This window comes from Sus scrofa, chromosome 1 (genome assembly GCF_054392235.1).
Source record: "Sus scrofa isolate SSC_HxYL_T2T_F1_AM1 chromosome 1, Sscrofa_HxYL_maternal_Yorkshire_Landrace_v2.0, whole genome shotgun sequence".
NCBI classification, from domain to species: Eukaryota; Metazoa; Chordata; class Mammalia; order Artiodactyla; family Suidae; genus Sus; species Sus scrofa.
In genome coordinates this window covers 6,159,469-6,180,219 of record NC_139383.1, presented here as the reverse complement: position 1 = coordinate 6,180,219, position 20,751 = coordinate 6,159,469, and the positions used below count along the sequence as shown (strand labels likewise).

The 20,751-nt window shown below is 40.6% G+C and overlaps 1 protein-coding gene and 1 long non-coding RNA gene across 2 annotated transcripts in view; both read right to left on the bottom strand.

Moving 5' to 3' along the window:
- PRKN (parkin RBR E3 ubiquitin protein ligase) overlaps positions 1–20,751 on the bottom strand; it is a gene marked incomplete at its 5' end in the record, with an annotated part of 1,030,308 nt that overhangs the window by 579,533 nt on the left and 430,024 nt on the right. Inside the window, 1 exon segment of the mRNA NM_001044603.2 lies at positions 11,541–11,656. Within this exon segment, the coding sequence (NP_001038068.2) occupies positions 11,541–11,656 (116 nt within the window).
- On the bottom strand, positions 14,219–19,768 carry LOC110256593 (uncharacterized). The gene is made up of 2 exons (XR_014843835.1): positions 19,665–19,768; positions 14,219–17,428 (listed from the first exon to the last, which is right to left on the bottom strand). It is a non-coding gene; the product is annotated as an uncharacterized LOC110256593 (long non-coding RNA).

Here is a 20,751-nt window from a genome sequence, read left to right as displayed (position 1 = left end):
TCTGGCTGTGAGTCAAGGGTCAAGGTATTTCCAGGGTGACATGCAAGGAGGAAGTGCTTCAGCAGAGCAGATAGTGTCACCACTAGCTGGCTGGGTGTAAAAGAGTAGAGAAGGGGTTAATTGATACATGTCCTGCCTAAACATATACAAACGATTCTATGCACTTTTTTTTTTTTTTGGCTGCACTAGCAGCATGCAGAAGTTCTGGGGTCAAAACTGTGCCGCAGCAATCATCAGAGCCATAGAAGTGATAATGCTGGGTCCTTAAACTGCTGAGCCGCCAGAGAACTCCATCTACGTACTTGTAAAATGTCGTCTCGGTCAAGTTAAAGAATCACTGGAAAGACGTGGCCTAGAGAAACAAATTTGGAGCCCTGTTTCATAGCAATGACATTGAGAAGGCACTTAGAGGTGCTATCAAGTTCTGCCTTGCCTGGACAAGCCCATCTCCCCATCACTCAACTGCAAGCCTGCATGGCTGGCATCTGCTCTCCCTGTATTCCATTAAAAAAAAAAAAAAAAAAAAAGCTTATCGCAGCTTGAGGCCATTGGAACAGTTCCCTGAGTCACAGATGAGCTCAGTGAATATCTGTTGAATGAATGGACTGAGAGACTTAAGTTCTAGGAGAGAGGAGGTGTCAAGATCATAGATGCCTGAATAAAACTGTTTTCAAATGATACTGATACTCCAGGATGCTGGCATCTGTGTGCACATTCTTTTCTGTACATCAATGTGTGGCTATGACGGGGTAAAGACTACTACGACAGCACCTGAAGTGGCGCTTGGTGTTGTGAAAACCTACAGGGAGCTCTAGAAACGCTTGAAATTCCTAGGACACTTCACATACAGGATTTGAGGCCATGTTTCCTTTGGCAAAGAATCTGTCAAAGTGACAAGAAACAGAATCACCACATCATGACCCCTACTTCAATAAATAACTTGTTTGCACTCCAGGTTATTGAGACTATTGCTTAATTGGTTGCAAAGAATTCTACAAGTTGTGAGGCCACAAAGGACAAATCTGCAAATACTTAATTCTGAATGTCCTGGGAAACAATAGCTACATACATGATGTTTGTAGAGGGCGAGGTGGACATATCATAGCTTACCACCAAATAATACCCCGGCAGTTTGAAATTTCTGAGGCTATGAATCAGGATAAATATTGTTTCCTTACCAAGTTTATAATCAATTTGCTAATTACAGGGATAAAGGTGCAATTATGCTGTACAGTAGAAAATAGAACACTGTAAACCAGCTATAATAAAAAAACATTATATAAAAAATGAATGCCTAAGTCACTTACAATATTTTTCTAAGCAAGATTAGCTCTTTAAAGACTCTGGGCAATGAAAATAGACCTTAAAAATAATGCTTGACTGGCACCAAAGTCCTACTGAGGGCCACTTGATGGCTTTAGAAGTACAGCCTCTTCTTAAAATCCACCATCAGAAAATGAACTACTTAAAATCCAGACAGTTACAACATACAAGGTTGACCTTAACGGATATAAAATTGGTCCAGAAGGATTTGCAATATTGTCCTACTAGTGCCAGCGGGGGCTGCTGTGCACCTGCAGTGACAGTTAAATGAAAAGGTGAGGCATATGAATTTCATGCACAAGCACCTGTAACATCTCCAGGAAACGCCGCTGATGCAGCTGCTTGGATCTGAAATCTACAGGGTTCACTGCAGGAGAAATGAAGGTCACTGACTGACATTAAAACTGACATGGCTCACATTTCAAAGACTCAGTGTTGATAAAATATGTCTTCTGTTTTTATAAGTAACTGACCTCAAACCATATAGCTGAGTAATCTATCTCCTGTAAGCTAGACTTTGAAATTTGACTTTTTCCCTTGTTCTTAATACTGCCTTAAAACTCTCCATTGATTTCTGATTATTTTATTTTATTCCATTTTGGAAATTTGTATTAGATTCAGAAGGGATTAAGGAATTTTAAAAAAGGACTTGTTTTCTACTTGTCATACTGCATGAAATGGACTTTAACTCGTGTAAATCTCTTTGACGCAGAGAGTTGTGCAGGATATGGTAGCATCACATTTAAACATCAGTCAAGCCTAGACCTTATCCTTCAAGTAGCCTACAGCTTAACACAGCCTTCAGATAAGTACACGGCTGTTTTCTTCAACTCTTACTGGTTTTTAAACTTTGTATCTCAATTTACTACTACCATTTTTCTTTTCACATGCAAAGCTGCCTTCCAACCTCACCATGTAGCTTGCCTTTTAGTGTCTCGAGAAAACTGGGATCACGCAGGGGATGATGCATGAGGAGAGAAAAACAAAGCGGACGACACAGACCTGGGTGTGTAGGTTGGTTCAACCAGTTACTTCTGGTGTGACCAGATATGACCATTAAAAGGTCTCAGCCTCAATTTCTTCATGTGTAGGACAGATGTTCAAATAATGGGAAATTAATTCAGCTAAGGCATCACAGGTCATTAAGCACCACCTTTAAACTGAAAGGAAGCAACGCAATTGCCTTTACGGAAGGCTTTACACACACAAAGAATTCTCTTTTCTGCAAGGGCTTATAGTAGCTCTTCCTCAAGACTGGATCAGATTGAAGTGCACCAAGCCACATGTTTTCAGGACAGACTCACTCACAGCTTAAGAGGAGAGACCCTACCCCCATGGGGTCTGGGCGCAGTGTGCAGTCGTCAGCTTCAAGCTAGAAGACAAATCTTTGAAGTTTCCTCTTTCATCTTAAAAAGTTCTAAGATATTCCATTCTAGTACAGAATCTATTCCTATTTATTGTGATATCAATTTGATATTCTGATTTGCCATGTAGAGGGACACTCCAGGATATTTCCATACTTACAGGGAAATATCTTTTGTTCCTGACACGTTCCATTGCCTAGGAGAAGACATACTGTCTGGGTCACATAGGAGAAATACACAGATCCATAGGCGAAAAGAAGGTCACTGGTGTGACACACATACAAAACATTCCAGAGATTTTTCCATTATAGCAATAAATTCGCTTGCTGAAAAAGACCATGGCGAAGATTTCAGTTAAATTCTACGTGAGTAACCCGTAGTCTCTCACAATGCTCTTCAGAGCCTGTTGACCAGATAAAACCGTAAGTTCCCATTCGATGCCCAAATGTCAAGAACAGGCTAAAGTGATAGATGATAGCCATTAAGCAACAGACAACCTCTATATTAGTTCTAAAATATAGAAGAAATGCCAAATATAACCAAAATTAAAATTTGAATTGACAAAAGAAGTTTAGATAACAATGGCATTCGAAGAGAAGGAAACTAAGAACCTCATTTCTCACCTCTCTTTGTTAAATGTTTGAAGGAATTCATACCAAAATACCGTCAAATCTCTCTCCCCCAGGAACACCACAAACAAGGCCAAACGGACTTTCAGATAAATCTTTATTAATCTCCAAGCTCAAGTAAATATTTTAAGTGTGCAATCTGAGGAAGCACTGCTTCAATAGGCTAAATTAATCTTAAGACAAATTCGAAAGCAAGACAATTATTTAAAATTTATTATATTGCACAACAATGACACCAAAGATGGAAGTATTTACTGGAAGAGTTGAGGAAAACTATATGGTAGCAGTGCTTCTTAGATTTGACGTCTTACTGGGAAGTGGATTTTAAAACATATTTCTGGGTGTTCCTGTTGTGGCTCAGTGGGTTGAGAACCCAACATGGAACTCATGAGGATGTGGGTTTGATCCCTGGCCTTGCTCCGTGGGTTAAGGATCCAGCTGTGAGCTGTGGTGTAGGTCACAGATGTGGCTTGGATGTTGTGTCCCTACGGCTGTGGCATAGGCCGGCAGCTGCAGCTCTGATTTGACCCCTAGCCTGGGAAATTCCATATGCTGCAGATGTGACCCTAAAAAGAAAAATTAAAATAAAACATGCTTTTAGAGTGTTAAATTTTGAGTGTAAACGTGGCTACGTTTTAGTTTGTCTTCAGCTTTGTACACTGAGACATAATGAATGAAGGGAAAGAGACAACCAGAGATGCACTAGGCAGCCTTGGAAGAAGAAAAGCAGCAGGCGGGGTGGGGGGGATATTTTTCTCTTTGCCAATTAATATCATGGTAATGCTTTTTCTATTTTGAATATCTTCAAATTTTATATTTTTAAATTTTAAGAAGAATCACTTTTGTAAAATAAGGTCCAAAGTGCAGAAATAGTGGTTTCCCTTGGAGGCACCTGATGTGAGGTAATCCCGGAGATAGAGCGACTGGTCCGGGAAGGGATGCCAGTCTCACTTTGGCATCGCCATGTCACTTTCATGTGGCTGAATATTGTTATTTCTGAGTCCAGCTGAAGTATCCTGGAATGTGCTGAACCTTTTCAGATGTAATTTCTATTGGAACTTCTTAACAATACAGCTATTCTACCATCAAGTGCTGTAATTTCTGTTCTTGGCTCAAGTTTGTACTTTTTGTTCAGTTCACTACTTTTGCCTTTATTTATAAACCTAAGATTATCAACTAACAACCTTGAATGGATGAAGATCAGCCAACTCTTGTAAATAAGCAGAGGGGATTGCAAGGCTGGATGGCAGAGGGGAACCTGCTGGTTCACATAAAACCTCAGGATGTTTTGGCCCTCAAAACAGCTTACTTATTTCCTTAAGAGAGAGGAAAATATTTTGTATGCAATAGAAACTCAAAAGACACAAATCATTTACCTGAATTAAATTTTAAGCCTAACATCTGGAAATGAACAGCACATCTATCTTATATATTTTTCTACATATCACAAGCACATATGTGTCCTTTGGAAGGCAGTATCACTGAAAACCTCATTTTTTATTTCTGCTTCTGGCAGCAGACAGGAGCACAAACAAGTGCCTTCTTAAATGATATGATTGATTTATAAGTTGTAAACAAGCATTATTCCTACCTTTTGCAGTTCCTCAGAATCAGTCAGAGGGTTATAGATTACCTACTTCAACTCTTGGATTTTATAAGGAAACTGAAGGCTTAAAAGATTGTTATTTTCCTAAGGTCAAAAAGTTAGCTTAGTGGCATTGGAGCTCTTTGAATAGTTATTATACACTTCTTAAGAATTATTATTAAGAAGGTATATAAAAGATATGTCAATCTCTTTTTATACAAAAGTGTATGTTTGTAAGCACAAAAATAAATAAAATTCTTACCTTTTTAACCAATTCTCTGCAATGTGTTTCAAAGGACAGAAACGGGATAAGTGCCTCCTAATTTATTCTGGGAGGCCAGTGTTATCTTAATACCAAAACCAGACAAAGACAATACAGGAAAACCACAGACAAATATCTCTTGTGAACATGGAAGCAAAAATTCTCAACAAAATATAGCATACATCAAAATTCAACAATGTATAAAGTAATTATACGCAATGGCCATGTGGGATTTATCCTAGGTATGCAAGGCAGATTCAACACTGAAAAATGAGTTAATGTAATCTATGACATCAACACACAGAAAGAGAAAAATCACATAATAATATAATGGATGTGGAAAAAGCATTTGACAAAATCTAATACCCATTCACAATAAAACCTGTCAGTAAACTAGGAATAGAGGGAGACTTCCTCAACTTGATGAAATCTGTCAACAAAATATCTACAATTAATGTGATTATTAATGGCAGGAAATTTGAACTCTTGCACTGAGATCAGGTGAAATACAAGGATGTGCTCTCTTACTACTCCTTTTCAATATTATACTTCAAGTCCTGGCCAATGAAATAAGGCATGAAAAAAAAAATAAAGGTACACAGATTTGGAAGGAAGATATACAACTGTCTTTGTTCACAGATGTGACATGACCCCATCTATGTGGAAAATCCAAATGAATCAAAAAAAATTCTAGAAATAACAAGCAATTATAGTAAGGTTTCAAGGTATAAGGTTAGTATACAAAACTTGACTTCTTTCCTATATACCAACTTACATATCTATATTTCCAATATATTGATGAATATGTGGAATTTGAAATAAAAACACAATACCATTTATATTAGCACAAGAAAACTGAAATACTTAGATAGATTACATTAACTCGTACCTATCTAATAAAATACAAAATAAGAAATATATGAGGAAAACTATAAAATTCTAATTGATTAAATCAGAAAATAGCTAAATTAATAGAGGTATTCCATGTTTGAGGATAGGAAGACTCAATATTAGCAAAATAAACAGGTTTTTCCCAAATCACTGCAACCCAATCCCAATTTCAATCCCAAATTAAATCCCAACAAATTATTTTATATATATCAACAAACTGGTTTTAAAGTGTAGGTGGAGGGGTAAAGACCCAAAATAGTCAAGACAATATTCAAGGAAAAAACAAAGGTATTATGACAGTGTAGTACTGGTGAAATAACAGGCTTATAAACCAATGGAAGAGAATAGACAAACCAGAAACAGAACTTGTAAATATAGGCAACTGAATTTGAAGAAAGAACAAAGGATGATACAAAGGAGCAAAGACAGTCTTTTCAACAAGTGATGCTGGAAAAGCTAGACGTCAAAGACAGTCTTTTCAACAAGTCCAAATAAAAGCTAGATGTCCAAATACAAAAAGCTAGATGTCCAAATAAAAAAATGGACCTAGACACAGACCTTTCAGCCTTCACAAAGATTAACTCAAAATGGATCATAGACCTACATGCATAACACGAAATCATAAAACTCTTAGAAGATGAGCATGAGAGAAAACCTAGATGATTTTGAGTATGGCGAAACTTTTTAGATAGAACACCACCATGACAATGCATGAAAAGCGTAATTGATAAGCTGGTTATCATTAATTCAAAACTTTTGCTCTACAAAAGACAATGTCAATATTATGAGAAGACAAGCTGCGGACTAGGAGAAAATATTTGCAAAAAACACATCTGATAAAGGACTTATCCAGAATATACCAAAAAACTCTTAAAACTCAACAAAAAGAAAGCAAACAACCTAATTAACAAGTGGGCCAAAGACCTTAACAGACTCCTCACCAAAGAAGACATGCAGATGGCAAATAAGCATATGCAAAGATGCTCCACATCATATGCCATCAGGGAAACAGAAATTAAGCAACGATGAGATTCCACCACCCAGTTGTTAGAATGGCCACCATCCAGAGCGCTGACAACACCAACTGCCAGAGAGAGTGTGAGGCGACAGGAACTGTCACCCATTGCCGGCGGGAAAGGAAAACGGTACAGCCACTTTGAAAGACAGCTTGGTGGTTCCTTACCAAGCTCTTAACAGACGATCCAGCACTCACGTTCTTTGATATTTTCCCAAAGGAGGGGGGAAACTTATGTCCACACAGAAACTCTGCACATGGATGTGTATAGGAGCTTCATTCAAAACTGCCCAAACTTGGAAACAACCAAGACATCCTTCATGAGGAGAGTGGTTGAATAAACTGTGGTTCATCCGGACAGTGGACTATTTATTATTCAGTGCTAAAAGGAAATGAGCTACAAGCCATGAAAAGACTTAACCTGCATATAGCTAAGTGAACGAAGCCATTGTGAGAAGTCTACACACATACTGTATGATTCCAACTATATGACATTCTGGAAAAGGCAAAACTAGGGAGACAATAAAAAAACCTCAGTGGTTGCCAGAGATGGGTAAAACACATAATTTTTAGGGCAATGAAAATACTGTCTATGATCATATAATCATGGACATGCCATTATATATTTGTCCAAACTTAGAGAATACACACTATCAGGATTGAACCATAAGGTAAACCATGGACTTTGGGTGATTTTGATGTGCCAGAGCAGGTTCATCCTTGGTTAAAAAATTTAAAAGAAGGACCATTTTGGTGAGGATGTTGATGATGTGGGAAGCGGCACATGTGTGCGCAAAGGATGTCCTTATGAAATCTCTCATCTTCGCTTCAATTCTGCTGTAAACCTAAAATTGCTCTAAAAATCATGTCTTTAAAATTGTTACCTTGCATTAGTATGATGAGTACAAAGAAAAAAATATTTACCAATAAATTAACACTCTCCTCTGGTTTTCACCTATCATGTAGTTAATTACATCTAATTTGACAATTAAGGTATGATTTGTACACATATGAAAACAGTAAATATAAACAGTAAATATAAATAGAAACCAAAACTTTTATTTGAAAGTATGTAATTAATAATGACTTTTTTTTTTTTTTTACCTCTGGGAACATACACTATTTCAAAATCAAAACCAAAGGGATATATTTAAACATAAATTCACAAGTCAGTAAATGTTATATTAATAAAGGACACACTGATATTATGTATAGTGAATGAGAAATTAATTGCAGAACCCAAACAGTGGCCGGTTAGCTCAGGTGGTTAGAGCGTGGTGCTGGTAACTGCAGAAGCCAAGTCTGTTTTTTAGATTCTTCCTCAAGTTTTCAAACTGAAAAAGTTTTGTACTGTTCTTATCTCACAATAGAAAATGCAAATAAGTTAAAAATGTTTGAATTTACCAACAATTTAGAACCCAAATATTAATGAGAAAAAATAGTTTAACACATGCGCACAGACTAAACATGTGAACATAATATCGGAACAGATGTAGAAAGAGACCTCTCGAGGATGTATATTCACTTTCTAAATGGTGCAGCCTTGGAGTTCCCGTCATGGCTCAGTGGTTGACGAACCCGACTAAGAACCATGAGGTTGCGGGTTTGATCCCTGGCCTTGCTCAGTGGGTTAAGGATCTGGCATTGCCATGAGCTGTGGTGCAGGTTGCAGACTCAGCTCGGATCCCACGTTGCTGTGACTGTGATGTAGGCTGGCGGCCACAGCTCCAATTAGACCCCTAGCCTGGGAACCTCCACAATGCTGCGGGTGTGGCCCCAAAAAGACATAAAAAAAAGGTGCAACCTTTCTGAAAATAAGTTTGGCAATATGTATCAGGAACGTTAAATATATCCATTTCCATTGCTCTCCTATTCCTACTCCTTTGACTGCGTTCTTAGATTCAAAGCCCTGTAGTCAATGATTTCTGTAAAAGGATGTGGAATTCAGTCTCACTCAGCAATGGGAATGATTAAATAAAGTATATATTCCCATATGATAAAAACTTACATACCTACAAAATGTATATTTTCATGGAATATTTCACAGCAGGGGAATTTTATCACCATGCCATGCTAAATGGAAAGAGCCACATATCAGATACAAAACTATGTATATACATAACTGCATATGGTGGGCACGGAAGCGTGCGTGCACACACACACACACACACACACAGATGCCTGCATGCACACACCTTATAGGCATGAAAATATTCAAGCATACTCAAGACATTAGAAATCCTTAAATCAAAATCTTATTAACCATGAGTGTAAAATTTTTAACATTTTAAAGTTATTATTTCTAAAATAAAAATGAAGCACTTGTAGGGAAAAACCACACAAAAATCAGCAACGAACAAATGCACAGGACTGAGGTGTCCTCCTGCAAGCTGTCATAACATCCCTAAGCATGAATCTGTCAACGTAAGAAGAAATAATCATTTCCCTAACCTAAATAGAGGGCATTCCTTTGCTGCCTCCTCTGGGAAGAGGCCTTATTAGTCAAGTGGTTAGTTATACATACACACTTAAATCTCACTGAATATAGTAGCTTCTTTTTATAAAATGCCCCCCTCCCCCAGAATACCAAGGAGATTTTTCTTGCAAGAGACAGCATTATTTTTCCAGCAAGTATCTCCTTATTTATCTGGGAGGTGGCTCTTTTCTTTCGAAAGATGTTGTGAGTTGTTAATATAAAGGTGGCTGCTTAACAGCAGGAAACACGGAGGGTGAGTCTTTGTAACATGATCAACTATATTAAAATAACTGCATATTTTAATGCCATCTTTACCGATTTTAATGGAAGGTTTGAAAATACTGGCTAGTGGGCTGCATTCTGACTTAGCCAAAAAAGGTTTTGAATTTCTCCTTGGAAAAAATTGAAAAGTGACTTTATTTAGCTATTGCTTTCAAGAGCAGTAGAGGCCCCAGGTGTAGCACTTTTCAATTCCTTTCCTGAAATAGCAGAAGAATCAACTCTTCTTCTTCCAGGTTAAAGCATTCGCCATGCACAATATTCACTTTGCCAAAGGGGGCTGACATGCTGCATTTTCAGCCGTATTGTGGGTTTCCTGCCACAGAGGGGACCAAACAGGCAGCAAAAGGATAACATCGCACTCTTACTCCTTCTTGGGGACAAGGTTGTTCAACACATGTTAGTAAGGCTTCTAGGCTTCTATTAATCAGCATTTTAAGTATACTAGAGCCTGGAAGTGCTTGTTATTTGGGAGATATGAATACCCACTGATCATGAAATTGTACTGTTTAAAGCGACTCTAAAAGGCCATGTAGAGTTCCCATCGTGGTTCAGCGGAAGCAAATCTTACTAGCATCCATGAGGACGCAGGTTCGATCCCTGGCCTTGCTTAGTGGGTTAAGGATCTGAGCTGTGGTGTACGTTGAAGACACGGCTCGGATACTGCATTGCTGTGGCTGTGGTGCAGACCAGCAGCTACAGCTCCCATTCAGCCCTTAGCCTGGGAACCGCCATACGCCGTGGGTGAGGCCCTAAACAACAACAACAACAACAAAAATAAAATAAAATGAAATAAAAGGCCATGGAGTACAGTCCCAAAGGCCAAAGGGAGATATCGCTTAAATGATTATAAGCTGTCTTTGCTTAAAAGTTTGGAACAAAAAAAATTCTTCGACTTTATTCATTAATTCACTTTGGCATTTCACTAGAAGTTCTTCCCGTTTTGAGGGTTCAGACTCTCCTATTGCAATTGTCACTTCTAGCCAGGCGCAGAGGCTGTGTTATAAAGCTTGTATCTTTTACTTTCTTCTCATGAACAGTGTCGAGTGAGGAATCCCACTCCCAGCCGTCTCCTGCGCAGAACAAACAGGCCCAGCTTCTACGCCGGCTGTGGCTCCTAAACTACAGTTCCAAGTGGGTCATTCTCCCCTTTTCCTAACTGATCACCTCCACAGATTCCTTCTCTCATCGTATTCACAGACTAAAAATAACCAGGTCCTAAACTAGCCACCTGCTTTTATCCTGGGGGTCGGAATATATGTGAAGCATCAACTCAGAGACAGACAGCTGTGTGGAAGAACCAAAGCGTATGGAAGGAGATTTTAAAAATTAAATGTCATGGGCCACGTAGTCCAAGAATCAACAGTGCTCCTAAATCGCTACTGCACGCCCAACCTGAGCTTCATGTTTTCGTTTATTCTAGAACACACAGAGATCAAGAGTTTACATCAAGTGTTTATGTTTCAATATCACCCAAGATTTCACCATTTTTAGGTAGAAGTCATTTCACGTACAACTTAGGATCCTCTTTGACTACTGACTAAACTAAGGCTTTGGCGTTTTAGAGAGTTACGTCACAATAAAATGTCCCCGTGTTGGGTGGACAGCACTAAAGTGAAGCAGAAAAAGAGACACTGCCGAGGAAGGTCCATCTGGGACGACGCCGTTGGGAAGGAAAGCAAGACACTGAGAGCAACAGTGCTGTCAGCTCCTTACCTGATGTCCGTACAGGTGATGCAGGTGATGTCTCGGCTATTTGTTGTGATCAGGTTCAAAGCTACCGATGTTTCCTTGTCAGAGGTCGGGTGTGCTCCACATTTAAAGAAAAATTCCTGAAAGATTGAGAAATAAGATCACAGACATGGCATTAGGCTGGCCATTTCCCACTCTCCCACTCTTCCATGAAGAATCTCTTCAGGAGGAGGAGAGACCTATCATTCGGTATGAGGTAGAAACAAATCCACATCAAATCTTTTTAAGGAAACCAAACTATCCACCAAATCCCTTCTTCGGAAGGGTCCAGGTGTCTGCTACTCTTTTCTTTTCTCAGCTAAGGAGCTGGGGAAACGCTCTGTGCCCCTCGCTCACCTCTCGATGATAAGGGAGTCGGGCAGAAAAATAATGTGTGTGCAGCTGGAAATCTGAAACAGCACCTTGAAAATGAGGAAGCGGAGACCCCAAGCCATGAAATAAACGATCTGCCCAAAGTCATCAGCCAGAGGTGAAGCCAGAAGTAACCCAGGCTTCTTACAGGGAAACTTGGGGCTTTCTCTCTGGGCTCACTGCACAGCTGGTCCGTTAGCAGCAAGAATATAGGGCAGAGTAAGAAATTCAGAGATCCCAACTATTGACCAGCGTGAAGGTAACAGGTAACGCCAACTTTGGAGTAGAGGAGTGGCTCTCCCCAGCCTGATTTATTAGAGTCTGCTCCTTGTCCTGCCTCTCAGAAGGGACAGAATTCCCTGGGGGATTTGTCTGTCCACTCCCCACACCAGGCAGCCAGGAATGCTTTAAACCTGCACCTCTTTCTTTCCTAGTTCATTTCTGAGCCCTGTCCTAACATACATTGCTTTATCTTAGTTTTTCACATGTCACATCCCTTTGATTGATAATATTCTCCCTTCTCAAACAAAACCTTCTTTTTCACCTTTCTTGATTTTTCCTTCCATTATTTCTGTTTGTTCCTATACTCCCTCTGCCCCTCACACAAAAGGTATTTGGCTGGTAAATACTCTGCTTCTTGTCAAACAGTCGACACCGTCCATGATAATAACATCCATGAAGCTAATTTTTTTTTGCCACTGAAAAAGTTCTATACAAATGCAGCACTTCATGACAGAAGAACCCCTGCATGTACACTTAATCTCAACTCCATCTATGTAAAACTACTTGGATGTAGGGAGGATTTGCCCTTTAAATACTAGACCTGGTATCAGCAAACTTTTATTAAAGCACCACAATTAAATGTTTTCAGCTTTGTGGGTTATATGGTCTTTGCAGCACTGCTCAACTCTGAATTATTGTCTAAAAGCAGCCATGGACAATATGCAAATGAATAGATGTGGCTGTAGCCTAATACAACTTTATAAAAACATGTGGCAAATTGGATTTTGCCCACAGGCATAGATTGTCCAACTCTATAATAGAATCTGAGATATCTGTGCAATGTCTTGTTCATATTTGTACCCTAACAGTGCCTGGCACAGGACCAGCATTAGGTATATTTTCTTAAATTAAAAAAGAACCCAATAGATTTGTTTCATAAATGCTACAGGTGTTTCTTTGTACATTTGACACCACCACTCGTAATCTGTTCTTTTCCTACTTGTAACCAAACTAACCCCCTCCTCCTCTGACTTGAGACACAGTGAACCACACTTACGGGTCTCAAAGTCCAGGGCACACCAGAATCACCTGGCAGGGGTGGGGCAGGTGGCAGCACGGTGTTAAACTATACATCGCTGGGACACACCCCAGATTTTCTAGATCAGTAGTTCTCACATGGGGCCAAAGGTGTGCATTTCTGAAAAACTGCCAAGTGATACTGTTACCACTGCTCTGGGAACCACACTTTTGAGAACCACCGACTTACACCAACATTAGCGGTAAAAGGAGTACACTCTGCTTACTCTCTCGGAGACCTCACCCACCACACCCAAAAATGTGCTACTCTTTGAAAATCTAGAGTGTACCCCTGAACAGAGAAATGTCCCCAAGCCAGGAGTGTGGAACCCACCCTATTCTTAAATACAAGTGTCTTATCAACCCCAGATGGTACAGCTGCTAGATAGCCAGAACCCACCCTACCTGGGGCAAGTGACATAGCAGCCAGCCCACCAGCTGGCAGTCCTCAGCCCCACCTGCCCTGTTGCAGTGGACTGCCTGTGCAGTGCAGCGGGTGGGGGCGGGGGGGGGGCACTCAGGTGTGTCTGTGAGTCCCGCATGGCTTCCCGGAAGCAGCATGGAGATCATACTGGCTGGTTTGTTTTCCCTTTTGACATGGAATGTCACCCTTTTCACTCATTTTTTTTTTTTTTGAAATGATATATAAATCCTTCAAAGGTCAGTTCAAGGGCATTATTATGAAAAAGAGTTAAGGCAATTCTTGACTACAAAACAAGATGTCTGGAGGACATGTCTGACCCTTATGAAATACGTTGACTTAGCGGTGCCTGCTTTTTTGCAGACATGAAAAAAACCCTCACTCATAAGGAAAGTAATTCCTCCAAAATAGCTGAGTTGGCTGGACAATTGAGAAGGTATTTCATATACAGATAAATAGATAGTATTTATATTTTTTCTTAGTTTGCAGAAAGCTACTGGTAGACATTCAGCTAACAAATCACAAACTGCTCTAACACCAGATAAAATTCAGCAGACCAAAGCCAAAATCCTTTTTATGGGAGGTGGGTTTTTATAGAGAATGATATAATAAGTCACAAATACTTGGAAAACTCCAGGCATTCATATGGTGTGACAGAATTAAAATACAAATTACCAACTCTGTATACTAAATATGCACATATCATCCACGAATTTCAGTGCCTTCTCCACCAATTTTATGAAAGGAGGTTCTTCTCTAGTGACAGAAACGCAAAAACGGTGGCAGGTCCAAGATTTCACCCAGCTTACAAGTTAAAAGGTTAGCTTGCCACCACGTCAAAGATGCTGGCAGAAGATACAAGACTGCTAACGCAGAGATAAAATAACTGTATGACTCAGAGCCCAGGCAGGATGAAGTCTGGGTATCACGGTTATGTCAGTTTCTCTTCACCCCCAGCTCCCAGGGGATGAACTGCCCAGACCACGGCAGAGGCCCCAGGTACAGCATTTCTGCATCACAGCTGAGGACCCCGAGCTCAGGGAACCCAGATCTTTTCCAAGGATCTGCAAGCCAACCTTCCGTTTGTCCTGATGGGAGACAGTGTCTTTACTATACTGGATAATAAGTAGGTCCACTTTCTACTCCAGAGAGAGATACTATCATTATTTTGCAGGTCGTTTACTACACAATTTCCTTGAAAAGAGTATCCAGGAAAAAAAAAAAAAAAAAAAAAGAGCATTTAGTCCTCCCCATAAGATGTATAGAAGTTTGAGTGACCCTGGAGACATGTGTCCCAGTGGTAATAATACCTTTTCCTACAGACTAATCAGCAGAGTGACCTGGCCATTTCTTGTCTCCCTAATCAGTGGGTTAGCATTTTCAAACCCTTTCTGCTACTTGCAGGCGGGATTCAAAACACAAACAATAAAGCAAAACAAAGCAGAATCAATAAGAACATTTTTGAAAAATTCTACATTGGCTATTTCAGGTTGCTAAGATAGAGTTGTCATCTCACAGGCAGCTGCATGATTCTTCTGGAGTAACTGTCTATAAATTCTGCCTTTCTGTGTGTGTGTGTGTATACATATATTTTTTTTCCCCTCGATTGTTCAAATTTTAAAAATCAAGGATGCCAGTGCCAGAAATTTTTTTGGGCTAGGGTCCATGCAGTGTGGTCAGAAAGCTGACACCGCCCTGAGATCCAGTCATCAGGCGCATGATACCATCTGATCCGCACAAAGGCCCAGAAGTGTAACACCTCAGTCAGGGCCAGGGGACGATGGTGGCCCATGGCCTACTGCTCAAGGGGGCGTTACTCTAGTTCTAGCAGGTGTTCAGTTTGACCAGCAAATTACTTATGTCCCCTGGGATACAGTCCCTGTGGGTGCAGCAGAGAAACTTTCTTGTCCCTTGGGAGCCATCTGTCAATTCTAGTGAAGGTGATTTAGGATCCTTATGTAAGTAATAAAGGATCTCAAAGGCCTGCCCACCTTTCATAAATGTCAGCTCACAGGTAAATCAGCTACAAAAATAAAATAAAATAAAACAAAACAAAACAACAATAAAATAAAATAAAATAAAATAACAAGAAAAGAAAACAAACAAATAAAGTCGTTTAATTTAAATGAATTCCTCCACCTCACCAGTTCTATCTCCCACTGGCTGGCTCATTTCACTTGAATCAATGTACTCAATTCTGGGACACTCTAATTAGCTATGGAGCTAAAATCTATGGCAGTAGTTGGCCAATTCCTCCCCCGCCCCAGTGATTGTGCAGAGTATTTTTAAAATGGAAACAAAAAAAATCCTGAGTATGTCCTTAAAAAAAATGTGCCTGGCTTTATTTATAATGTGACCCTGTTAAATGCTACAAGGTATTAAAGAGGTGCTTTCCATTTATGAATACGCAACAGAAAATCCAAAGTCCAACCGAGCTGTAGTCTTTAGGTTCTTAGAAAGATACTCACTTGGTTTACCATTTCTGTGGGCAAGGCTAGGATTCTATCCTTCCATTCTCGCTGTTTTCTGATATTTTACTGCAACCCACCTGTCCTTTCACTTCAGATCTTAGAGGTCTGGGACTCTAGCTTTACCAGACCCACAAAAAGCAATGGTGAACCAAAGGAAAGACTTATGAACATTGCACTTCACCTGCTGGAAGCCACCTCTTTCTCGTCTCTCCACTCTGCCACCGGACTTGAGACATAACCAGTGTCTCTCACAGAAAAGGGGGAAGACAGCAACAAGTATGGAAATGAACAAACACACCAGCAAAACCTGGATTAGATTAATACCAATAACCCCATGTACAAAAACTTACAGATTCAGAAGCTAATTAGTCAACTCCAAACACAAATTGATATGTTGCAAATTTCTATAAAAACAGCTTATAAATACCATCTGGAAAGCTCTGCTTGTCTCAAACACAATCCAGTTTCACAAACCTGAAAAAAACAGCGCTAAGACCTGACTTCTTCCCCTGGAACCTTCTAACAACTTTTATTGAACTTGTTAAAGTTATCAATTTTTACAGATATTGCTTATTGTTTTCCAAATTAAAAACTATATCTGTCTTTACGAGGAGTTAAATTCCATGCTAATCTCCAAATTCTTCTTACCTTTCTCTTGATAAAACAAAAGGGACACACAATTTCCACTAGAAGGTTGCAATGGGTGTATGGTTTGTGCTAAACATGTAACTGGCCATTTACAAGGGTCAGGGTCAGGTTAGGAAAACAGAGCCCACACCTGGCAGTTCAACGCTGAGAGATTTTAATGCTGAGGTCCAGCAGCAAACATGGTGGAAGCCAGACCTGCCGAACCAGGGCAGGAAGCACCTTGCCATCAGCAGCTTTAGGGGGTCCCAATTATGGGAGCTGGGCGACAGGGAAGAAGGTACAGCAGCTGGGCTGTCTGGTGGGAGCTGGGAGGATGAATGCGGAGGGTGAACAAGATGCAGCCATTGCCAGAGTCGCCTCCCAAAGAGAAAGAGAGAAACATCCCAGGGCCCACCCGCCCCCATCTCCCACCATGCCTGGCTTGGGCAAAGCCCCCCTAAGGCAAGGAAGGGGAGCCTGGGAGCTGGTGTTTGTGGGGCCAGAGCGGGGGGCGGGGGTGAGAGGGGCAGGCGGCTCAACAGCTACCAGCAGGTGCTGGTGTACTGTCCAGAGGCACAGCCAGTCTGCCAAGTCAGAATCCTCCAGCTTTCACTCTTTGTTAGCGGTGATGCGTTCTAATTAGCCTTCAGAAAAGAAAAAAAGAGACACGTCCAGATATGGTTCTGCAAAAATAAAGATACAGAAATATTTACAGTCTATGTTTATCGAGGGTAAACTCAAATAAACCTGTCAAAAGATTACCAAACTTGCAAGTAAGAACTGAGGACACAAGGGCCTCGTTACTTATGAAAGAACTAGAAATAAGCATCTGACATCCCTATCAAAGAGGTCCTCACAGTCACCAAGTTAAGACAGACAAGCTGTCACTTGGAATCCATCTGAATGTCTCTCCAGGCCTTGAGAGTCTGCCCCAAGCTGACGACACACACATTTCCCAGTTCCGACTCCTCAGACACTGCAGGCTCTAACGGCGCCTCGTTCGGTTATTTGCAAATTATTTTCTAAGAAGCAAATGCTAGTTTTAAGTCTCATTATCCATTCAGGAGTCTCATTATTCATGTTAATACTACAGTTTTAATTTTTTCCAAGCTAAAGCATGACAAACAGCATAATCACCGCACTCTCTGCCTAGCACGTAAGAAAAACCCGTAAACGACCGACGCACGACCTGTTCACCTGTGCTTTTATTAGCGAGTTTCAGTTCTTCCTGCTGCTGTGCGCCAGTCCCTTTGTGTTTTGTAAATCGAGGAAGTAATTATATAAGCTTGGATATAAAATAACTATGCAACGTGTTAGGTTGAAAAATACTGGTAGCAAAATACTTTGCTAATGTAAGATGCCAGTTGTAAAGTTAGGTTACACCTAATTAAACAAAATCTTAAAAGTTCATGTTTTCTTTTAATATGGTGTTAGTAAGGCCTTTAGCTGATGTGCAAAGTTTATCAGGAGAAAGAAGATTATTAAACTCCCACAGAATTCCTATCATGGCTCAGTGGGTTACAAACCCGACTAAGAATCCTTGAAGATACAGGTTCAATCTCTGGCCTTGGTCAGTGGGTTAAGGATCTGGCATTTGCCATGAGCTGTGGTGTAGGTCGCAGCCGCAGCTCCGATTCAACCCCTAGCCTGGGAACTTCCATGTGCTGCAAGTGTGGCCGCAAATAGAAAAAAATATATATATGCTCCCACAGAAAGCAAAACCACATCAGATCTCTGCTGAGAGGATCAGTTTCTGCCTCTAAGTACCATAACCACTGCCAAAGCCTAAAGGAGGGCTTTCTGCTTCCTCCAAGGCCTTCCCTTGGTTGACAACGAATAAATAATTACATGCACATAAACAAATACACACATATGCACAGACATGCGAGCACACCGCTGGCCTGCACACATCATGGAAAGCCCAGCCATTCTGAGCAGAAGACAGAAAGTCTTAGATGACTCCAGCAAGCACACAGCGGCCTCACTTCACCACTGAATTAGGTCCAATGGCATCTCCATTTTCATACCAATACAGCTACTGTTACATTCCAAAAGATTTTTCAAATTTTATCATACTACCAAGGTTAAAAGTATAAATCAGGCTCTGCTACCTAGTGCAATGTATAAAATAAAATGAAAATCTAAAATCCAAAATCCTCTGAAAACGCAACATTTTTTCCTCTAAATTTGGCACTAAATGTGTTTATGGCAAAACCAGACATGAACTGACCTGACGTCATTCCTGGTCTATATTTATCCAACCTGGTGTGACTCTCTATGCTCTTTACTGAAAAATTACCATTTAAAACATAATGACAGGGTACAGACATTCCTGGAGACATTTGAGTTAAAATATAGGCATTGCATAATCTTTCCCAAACCCAAACATTTCTAAATTGAAAACCCTTCTGCCCCCCAGGGTAGGAGATAAGCCATGACAATCCTACAATATAAAATTGTCCTAAATGTCTACCAACCCAGCAGGATGACCCTTGACGTTCTAGAAGCAACACAGTCCTCTGTGTGAATCACTACCAGGGTGCCTTAGCTCTGCCCAAAGGAAGAGTTTCAGTCTACTTGAGATACGTACATAAATAAATCCCTGTAGACGCCCTACATTTCCTTTCAATGCCGCATATGAACAGTTTGAAATATTTTAATGCCACGTACTTTCAAGAGGTCTAACTTCAAAACAAAAGCTACAAATCCAGCAGTGAGTACCTTCCCTCTGCACCTGGCTGTAAGTGCTTCATATGCCTTGACCAGAGCTTATTCACTTGTAATAGTGCTCATTTTTTACTATTTATCATCTTAAAAGGGGGGATTGGTGAAGAAGACACCTCCAGTGATTCCTGAAGAGTAAATGAGAAGGTTTAGGACATTACTGACGCTTAAAAGTGCATGAGTTTATATAAATACCTCTGTTCAGACACGAAAAACATATCCTCATTCGCAGTCCGGCAGCTGCTCAAACACACTCAGGTCCCGTATTTGCTTTTCTCATCTCAAGCCCAGGATGAACTGGCGTCTCTGTCTTTTTACTCAGAACACAATATTCCCCACCTGCAGCGGCGGACAGAGACTCTGTCTCTGCCTGAGAATGAAGCCAGTGCTCAGAAGCGAACAGGGACAAGAGCTGGAGAGACAGAGCCCCACAGCAAAGGTGTCCGAAATCCAGCCAAGCCTGTTGCTCCAGTTAGTTTATTTACATCCACCTTAAGAAAGAACCATGATTTGGGGCATTTTTCCTCCCAGTGTGTACCCACTAAGAGACAGGTGTCATCTTTCCTCCTTGCTCAGCCCTCGACTAGGGGCTGGGGAGACAGAGTAAACAAAATCCCCGCACGTGTGCGAGTGTCCATAAGCTTGAAGGAGAAAGAGACACTTCAACAAATACCGGCACGAAATAAAAACACGGTAAATACCTTCCAGACGCCTCAGCACCAAGTGGGGTCGGGGCCAGAACACAATGGGCGGCCTATGGGAGGGCCAGAAGGCACAGCTTATTTAAAGGGATATTTCAGGTGGGTTTTAAACAGCAAGAGTTCGCCAGGTGGAGATGATAGAAAAGCCAGCCCGGGGGGCACAGGTGAGCCAGAACTTGTGCTGCCGTTGAGCCTCGCTGGAGTCTGGGACACTCGGGCAGGGAAATCACGGGAAATCTGAATCTTTGTGCCCATAAACATTGGTCCCACCCCATCAAACTCAAGGGGTGCTCGGACAGCCGGAAGTGTGCTGCTTACATGACTCTTCACTGTCAATCTTCTACCAAAAGAGAGGTGTGACAGCCAAGAAGAGGAAGCATGGCTATTTCTTCATCGGCACGTTTGAAAGATCATCTTTTGTTATTTATTTTTTTATTGCCTGCTTGTCTTACCCACATGCATTTTTTTTTTAATTATAGTATTTACAATGTTTCTTCAATTTCTGTTGTGCTTGATTGTTTAACTTAGCAGTGCATATAAACTTCCAAGACACATTTCTGCATTATTTTTCAGACTGGAGA